This window comes from Micromesistius poutassou, assembly GCF_964030765.1.
Source record: "Micromesistius poutassou genome assembly, contig: SCAFFOLD_5818, whole genome shotgun sequence".
Taxonomy (NCBI): Eukaryota; Metazoa; Chordata; class Actinopteri; order Gadiformes; family Gadidae; genus Micromesistius; species Micromesistius poutassou.
The window spans coordinates 5137-14057 of NW_028179903.1; the positions used below are offsets into that span (position 1 = coordinate 5137).

The 8921-nt window shown below is 56.3% G+C and overlaps 1 protein-coding gene across 1 annotated transcript; it reads left to right on the forward strand.

Annotated features, from left to right (window-relative positions):
* Nucleotides 1–651: 651 nt before the first annotated feature.
* Nucleotides 652–4084, forward strand: LOC311371299 (protein phosphatase 1 regulatory subunit 29-like; the record flags this gene model as incomplete). The annotated part of the gene is given in 3 exon segments (XM_084489456.1): nucleotides 652–1008; nucleotides 1537–3237; nucleotides 3239–4084. Coding segments are annotated over 3 exon segments (2904 nt in total).
* Nucleotides 4085–8921: the final 4837 nt, after the last annotated feature.

Consider the following 8921-nt stretch of genomic DNA (forward strand, 5'->3'; position numbering starts at 1 on the left):
AGAAGTGAGCATCGATCCACGCTACACGGTTTGACCGCTCTGAGTTCACCATCCGGGTCCTTTAGGTACACTTCTTTTCACCCCGATCTGAATTGGAACGCGGCCCTACGCACTCAGACTAAGTAGAGTGAGTACGGATAGTGTGGATACTGGAACACAGCCCTGGTTCTCTTCCTGGTTGATCATGTGACTCTTCTCCTCCTCGCCAGGTTCTCCGTTGCTCCAGAGGTCTGCGCCGTCCGTCCCGACCGGTCTCGCTGCGGTCTGTCGTCCACGGAGAGAGAGCATGAAGAGCACGTCCGAGACGCCTCGCCACAGCCCCACAGGAAGTGACACAACATGGACCCCTTGCTAATCGCCACCATGACCCAAGAGCAGTGATTGCCCCCTGCCCCCCCCCCCCCCCCCCCGGCCCCCATCCCCATCGTTTTGTTCTGCACCCTGAACCCGGTCCAAACCCGTCTCTTCTCCATCGCGGGGAACCCCCCCCCCCCCCCCCCCCTCGCCGACCCACTGACCCCTGAGCGACCTCCATCCAGCAGAACGCGTTCCTCACCTTCTCATCCACCTTCCCCCCTCGCCACCTCCTCCACCTCCTCCACGTGCTCCACCTCCTCCACTCTTTTATTGTGGTCTCTTCACGTCGGAACCATGCCCAACGTCCTCCCCTCCACCCGACCCCCCCCTCTCCCTCTCCTGCTCCTCCTCCTCCCCTCCGCGCTCCTCCTGCTCCTTCACCTGCCCTCCGTCAGGCCCGACTGCTGGCTGATCGAGGGGGACAAGGGCTACGTGTGGCTCGCCATCTGCAGCCAGAACCAGCCGCCCTACGAGACCATCCCGCAGCACATCAACAACACGGTGCACGACCTGCGGCTCAACGAGAACAAGCTGAAGGCCGTGCTCTTCACCTCCATGTACCGCTTCACCAACCTCACCGACCTCAACCTCACCAAGAACGAGATCAGCTACGTGGAGGACGGCGCCTTCGCCGGCCAGGCCAACCTCCAGGTGAGTGAAGGACGCAGCGTGGTGCTCTGAGGTGACCGCCCACTGTTGACATCAGCCCTACATCCTGGTCCAGCGGGGAGGAGCTGGGGGTGATGGACAGAGTGAGATGGGAGTCGTAGGGTAGCAACAGAGCATCTCTCCATCCCATCTCGTCTGTCCCAGCAGATCTCTTTGTGTAATGTCGCTCTGAACAGTAGCCTGTGTTTAATCCAATATGATGGAAAATGTTTGTAATTGTGTATTTAGCGCAAGAGCCTTTAATCACAGCGGCAGATGAATTGGTTCCACATCCACATGGGAGAACACAATAATAATAATGGAAAACAAAATAAATACATTTGAATCAATTATTGAACTGCCATTTCAGTCCAAATGATTTAGTGCCAGAAACCGCTTCAGTAAGCTCGAGTCTGGGGAAACTGTCGAGGAAACAACCAAATCCGCAGGGGGCAGGAGAGAAACCACTGCTCTTAGTATTCACTCAGCAGGACGTTCCGGTGAATAAACCTCACCTCTCCTCCTCCCCAGGTCCTGCAGCTGGGCTACAACAAGCTGACAAACCTGACGGAGGGCATGATGAGAGGCCTGGGCCGCATGCAGTGCCTCTTCCTCCAGCACAACCTCGTCGAGGTCATCGCCAGCAATGCATTCTGGGAGTGCCCCAGCCTCAGCAGCATCGACCTGTCGTCCAACAAGCTGGCCCGCATCGACCCGTCCACCTTCACGGTGCTCAGCCGCCTCATGGTGTGCGAGCTGGCGGCCAACCCCTTCCACTGCGGCTGTGACCTCTACACCTTCCTCACCTGGATGGAGTCCTTCAACAACGTCACGCACACCTACGACCGGCTCCAGTGCGAGACGCCCCGCGAGATGTTCGGCTACCCCCTGCTCAGTCCCGTCGCCTCCGGCCACGCCGGCCGCAACGCCAAGAACATCCTGTCCTCCGTCTGCAGGGACGGGGTGTACATCCCCGGTATGACCTCTCTGTCCCCCGACCTGGACGGGACGTCCGGGATGGGGCTGGAGATGTTCGGTGGCATGGGGCCGTACCACCAGCCCACCACCTCCTCCGGAGAGCACAGCTTCACGCCCACCATCAAGCTCCACCACGTCTCTCTGTCCTCCGCCTCCATCCTGGTGGAGATCCCGCGGCCTTTCAGCAAGATGTACATCCTCACGCAGTACAACCACACCTTCGTGTCGGACGTGATGAACCTGAAGAACAAGAAGGAGCTGATCACGCTGGACAAGCTCAAGTCGCACACAAACTACACCTTCTGCGTGGCGTCCATCCGCAACTCCCAGAGGTACAACCACACCTGTCTGGAGTTCGCCACTCGAGCTCAAAAACAAGACGAGCTGCTGCCGACGCCGTCGACCACGTCCCATTACATCATGACCATCGTCGGCTGCCTGTTCGGCATGCTCATCGTGTTGGGCTTCGTCTACTACTGCCTCCGCAAGAAACGAATGCACGACGAGAAACAGAAGTCCATATGTGTGAAGAAGACCATCCTGGAGATGCGCTACGGACCGGAGGTGGCCGCGGCGGTCGCCAACGATCCGTCGGCGGTCCACAAGCTCCAGGAGCAGTCGAGAGAGCACCACCAGTACCAGCACCACCACGGGGGGAAGCTGCCCATGTCCGCCTCCTCCAGCTCGGGCATGCTCCACTCGGCCAACACCAGCACCTCCAGACTCTCGTCCATCCCGCAGGTGGAGAAGATGTCCACGGCCTTCTCCGACGCCATGCTCACGAGCAAAGGGAACTACATGGACGTCCGCAGCGGTGCGGCGGGGCTGGACCGGGCGGGGGACGGCGCTCTCAGCCGGCTGCGGGACGACGACGGCAACGCCACCGACATCGGCGAGGACTCGGACGACGACGGGCGCGGCTCCGCCTCAGAGATCTCCACCATCGCCATGGAGGTGGACAAGGTCAACCAGATCATCAACAACTGCATCGACGCCCTGAAGCTGGACGCGGCGGCGGTGGCGGCGGCCGGCACCTCGGCCAACCACGCGTCCTCCCCCACCTCCCCGCCGCCGACCAGCACCTCCTCCCTGACGCGGGGCATGATCCCCCTGTCCCAGGTCATCACGGAGACCTGCCAGGTGAACCCCTCCAGCAAGGCCCCCCTCCCGGCGCCCCTCCCGGCCTTCAGCGTCCCTCTCTCAGAGCGCCCAGGGATCAGCGGGGGGGGGTTCGTGGTCACCCCGCCGTACCGCCCCCCCCCCCCCGGCCAGCGCCGTGCGACCCATCCAGCGGCAGATGAGCGCGGATGCGGCGGTGGTGATGGTCAACGCCGTGAAGAAGCAGTGCAGCACCACGTCCTGCGGCTCCATGGGGAGGGACCGGGAGCGCGGGGGGGCCCGGGTCTACAGTCTGGACGTCCCGGAGCCTCGGAGCCCCGACGCCTGCGGCCAGCAGCAGCAGCAGCAGTACCCGGAGAGAGCCAGCCCGGTGGGCTGCGGGGAGCCCCAGGAAAGGCTGCCGCTGGTGGGGGGCGGCAGCTTCAACGGAGGGGGTGGTGGTGGGTGCGACAGTGGTGGTCTTGGTGCCCAACATCAGGACAAACAGAAGCATCATCACCATCAGCAAAAACAGCAACAGCAGCAACAACAGCAGCAGCAGCAGCAGCAGCAGCAGCAGCAGCAGCAGCAGCAGCAGCAGCAGGAGCAGCTGGAGGTGCAGCAGGACTACCACTGTTCGGAGCACCGCCACTCCGTCCCGGCCCTCTACTACGAGGGCTCCCACCAGGGCTCCCCGGCCCAGAGGGTCTCCTTCCTGAAGCCTCTGACCCGGGCGCGCCGCGACGCCGCCTCCTACTCCCAGCTCTCCCCGGCCCGCCACCACTCCAGCTACTCCGGCTACTCCTCCAGCCCGGAGTACTCCTCTGAGAGCTCCCTGCGGATCTGGGAACGCTTCCGTCCGTACCGCAAGGGCCACCGCGACGAGTCCTGCTACGTGACGGCCGGCAACGCCCTCCGCAAGAAGGTGCAGTTCGCCAAGGGGGAGGACCTGCACGACATCCTGGACTACTGGAAGGGCGTGTCGGCGCAGCAGAAGCTGTGAGCGGCCGACGGGGAGAAGAACCACGTCCTGATCGGGTACCGATCACGTCCCTGACGCCACGCGGCCGGCCAGCCGCTGGCGTCACTGGTTGAGGAGGAGGAGGAGGAGGAGGCGTACTTTTATCTTTGAATTTTTAGGCATGCAATGTCCCGGATTGAACGTGGAGGATGTGGAGGGAGGAGCTCTGACTTTTACGTTTGTGTGAGAAACATTCCAGCGCTTCGTTTTACACCTGGGTGTGGAGAGGCGTTTTGGATCTCTGTCCTCCAGCGACCTGCCGGGGGCGGGTGGAGCAGGTTATTTCTGGCACTCTTTAATTAGTGCACCGTACAAAGTGCTCATAGGGAGCGCACTATTTGGAACATCTCTCTCAGTGCCATCTTTTTATCCAGGGGTAATTGCAAAACATAGAGCAGAATAGCTTAATGTGTGTGTGTGTGTGTGTGTGTGTGTGTGTGTGTGTGTGTGTGTGTGTGTGTGTGTGTATGTGTGCGTGCGTGCGTGTGTGCGTGCGTGCGTGCGTGCGTGCGTGCGTGCATGCGTGCGTGTGTGTGTGTGTGTGTCTGTGTGTGTGTCTGTGTGCGTGCGTGCGTGTGTGTGTGTGTGTGTCTGTGTGTCACTGTGTGTCAACACTCATCTATGATTCATCCGACCGTATGACTTTGCGTTGCTCTCCTCAGATTCCCAGCCACGGGGGTCTGTGTTCATGCTTTCCTTCAGGGCCACCATACATGTAATAGGACCATAACACACTAGCTCTAGAAAGATCCATGACCCAATTATAAAACCGCAAGAAAAAGAAAGAACGAGTCACATATTATAAACTGAAAACAGGACAGGTAGAGATATGAACGTTTTGGTGCAGCAGTGATAAATACATCAAGTAGATCAACCAGAGCATCCAAGGAGAATGCAACAACAACTTAATCAATTTGAGAACAGCAGTAGTAGTGCACTCCAAATCCTTTTGTCCTGCTCGATGGCGGACTCTACACAAATTTGTGCATTAATGTCCACAGCCATGCGTTATAGAATCGATTACGTCCCAAGAACCTTTGCCTAAGCTTTTCACTAAGAGAACAAGAGTGTGCGCTCCAAACTCTAATGGGAAGAGAAATGAGTTGGAGTTACGATTACTGCAGCCTGCTTGTACAACTTAATGCCATTACCTTCTCCCAAGGCCAAAAAGTTCCATAACGATGGCCTAGTTAACCCAGATGGTTGTGCACATGTTTAGACATAAACAACACACAAACGGGATCTGTGTGTGTTAGTGAAAGTACACCGTACGGATCAGGGTGCACTCCTCATGGCATGAAGCAGATGGTTGCCCTCCAGTCCTCTTCCTTCACACCCAGTCCGCCCATCAGATCATCTTTCCCTGTTGGGAGCTTGGCGCTGGTCCTGCTCTGTTCATCGTTCTTACAACCAGTCCAGGCTGGAGATGTCTCTGCCAGTGGGTTTGACATCGCTCACAGCTCTGGTCACAACACAGCATCACTGCGATGAAGATGCACACGTACCCAAGAGGCTTGACACTGATTGGGAAGGACCGTTTTGAAGTGTTTTCTGAATGGCAGATACAGCTGTCATGTGAGGTCCCCTCATAGGCCTCTGTGTTCTGTGACCGCCACCGCTTCACCTTACTCAATTATCTTTGTTTCCAGTCACATGTGACACCTCGTCCACGTTTGCGTTGTTTAAATCAGTGTTTGTCCACCTTTAGGTAAGAGCACCTCAAGGTGTCATTCGATGACCTCCATAGAGATACGTTTAGGCTTTCCATTTCTACTGCATCACAGCCTCCCCCCCCCCCCCCCCCCCACTGTTCCCCGTCTGTCACTGTGTCTCCTATAGGAGGTTTGATTAAGGTTCCAATGGACACTCCAGCGGATGTACGACTGCCACGCTGCGTTTCCCTAGAATCAGGAGACCCGTCCCTGGTCCGTCCGTCTGTCAGTCAGGCCTCCATGTGGAGGCTCTGGAGAGCGGGCCGTGTCCCAGGTGTGTGCCCCCCCAACCTGCCCCCTGCTGCTCTCCGCAGCAGGAAGCGATGACACGCTACATGTGTGGGAACGTAATCACAAAGAAAAGATCGACCGCCCATCAGGTGGGCACCCGGGAACTCAGAGAGGATCTCCCTGCAGGAGGTGGGGAACCCCAGGACTCAGAGAGGATCTCCCTGCAGGAGGTGGGGCGGCACAGACCACCACGGACTGAACTCTGGGTAGAGGAGAAGAAGAAGAAGAAGGAATATCTCGCTGTGAGTTTTTAGTTTTTTTTAAGGAACTGTGGACTTTACGAAGGACTGTGGACTGAGCTCCAGATGCCGGGGTGATGTGTGCGTTAGGGGACCCTCGTGAGGCGTCCAGGGCGCGTCTGTGAAGTGGTTATTAATAGCATGAGAGACTTTTGTGACCTTCAACCTATCATGCGTGAACGAACGAGTGCCGACGAGATCTTTCAGCTGCCATTTGAATACGTCAACCGTTATCGGTACAATGTGAGACAAAGATCCAACGCCGTGTTTTGATTTAACGTGGGACTGAAGGAAGGTGAATCAGTTAGTTTCAGGAGGAACAAAGACTACAGTGTGGTCTCAGCTGCTCTGCTGCTCCCCGAGTCCCTTTCATCAGCGTACATTCCTCTCCATGCCTCCACAACCTTCCCCAATAAGAGGCTCATTAGCATTTCTCCCATCGCAATGTTCTCTACCCAACACGTCGTAAACAGAACGTTTGCACCCAGGAGTGGCAAAGCTCACCGCAAACATTAAAAGAGTTAAAAGCCTGCTGACTAATTAACTACAGAGTTAGCGTAGAGTGTAGCGTCTAAAATGGCTGACTGTCTGCAACAATTTAATGCGTCTTCTCCAGGCATCAAAATGAGTCGAGTTTACAAAATGGAGTTCACGACACGCTGGGGTCAGCACTGTCCATAAATACAGCAACGCTTCACAACCTCTCAGTGGCTGGCCTCCACTAAGACCAGGGCAGCTAGCAGCCATGCTCATGAGATATATGCAACATCTATATATATATCTATATATATATATATGGTTGGTATAACAAGAGACAAGTCACACTGCGCCTGGTGCCTCCACCTCTATCCTGCTCAGTGGAGGCACACACAGTTCAACTCTGTATTCATGCTGCATTGCGAGCCAAGTTTAATTCAGTCAGTGGAGCTCCGTGCTGATTGGCTGCCCCCCCCCCCCCCCCCCCCCCAGGCAGGGTCGGCTCCGGGTCGATAGTCCCGCCGCTGGCCCAGAGCCATAAAACCAACGAGCTGTGAGAACGCTGCCGTCTGGTGTTCTGTTAACGGTAACATCGCCCCGTCTGTTAACAGTAACATTGCCCGTCTGTTAACGGTAACATCGCCCCGTCTGTTAACGTTAACATCGCCTGTCTGTTAACAGTAACATCGCCCTGTGTGTTAACGGTAACATCGGCCGTCTGTTAACGGTAACATCGCCCCGTCTGTTAACGTTAACATCGGCCGTCTGTTAACGGTAACATCGCCCCGTCTGTTAACGTTAACATCGCCCCGTGTGTTAACGGTAACATCACCCTGTCTGTTAACAGTAACATCGCCCTGTCTGTTAACGTTAACATCGCCCCGTGTGTTAACAGTAACATCGCCCTGTCTGTTAACGGTAACATCGCCCTGTCTGTTAATGGTAACATCGCCCTGTGTGTTTCACTTCCATCTCTCTGCTGAGGGAACGGTCAGAGGGTGTCCCTTTGCAGAAGAAAGCACGACTTTCTTTCTTTCCTTTTTTTGTACCTCTCCTCTCCTCTCCTCTCCTCTCCTCTCCTCTCCTCTCCTCTCCTCCCCTATCCTCTCCTCTCCTCTCCTCTCCTCTCCTATCCTCTCCTCTCCTCTCGTCCTCTCCTCCTCTCCTCTCCTCTCCTCTCCTCTCCTCTCCTATCCTCTCCTCTCCTCTCCTCTCCTCTCTTCTCCTCCCCTCTCCTCATGGCTCCACAGTCCTGTCAGAAGCTTTAGAAACATGCAGCCCGTTCCTTTATCCTGGTGATGCCTGGGGTATTGCAAGGGGCTGCTGGTGGAGGGGGCACGTCTGCTCTGAGGTCCAGGGCCGTGGTGTTAGTGGACCAGTGGAGTGTGGAAAGATTACCAACACAAAGAGATCAATGTGTGAGAGAGCAAACGACTTCCCTGGAGAACTTAGACAATCGGGAAAGAGGAGGAAGGGGGAGGGCCAGAAGACGTTACACGGGGAGGGAGGGAGGTGAGGAGGGAGGGAGAGGAGGAAGGGGGAGGGTGAGGAATATGTTAGAGAGGGAGGTAGGGAGGGTGAGGAGGGAGGGAGAGGGATAGAGGTGAGGTTGGGAGAGAGAGGTGGAGGAGAGGGGCGGCTGGGCCGGTGAAACGTACAGTGGAACTGTTTTTCTTGTGTCTGTTCCAGAAGGCCGCCTCACTCTATATCATTCTACATTTCTATAAGTCTGTGTTAATATGGTTTATATGATGATTACGGCGGGCCAGCATGGAAATGAACGAGGTTAAGTATGTAAACGTCATAACGTATGTTATAATGTCTGCCCGGATTCAGCTTTTACAAAACAAACAAACAACCAATTACTAAATTAGTAAAAATGCAGCAAAGTTATGCCATGCGCACACACACACACACACACACACACACACAGAAGCAGAATGGACATATGGTTGTAGGTCTCTGCAGTGGGTTTCATGGCTGAATAATTACCACGACTGCACCCCCCCCCCCCCCCCCCCCCTGAATAATGGCGGGCCTCTCTGATCCCTCGTCTTCAGCAGCGCTGCCAGCAGAACCCTGGACCTGTTCGTCCTCCGT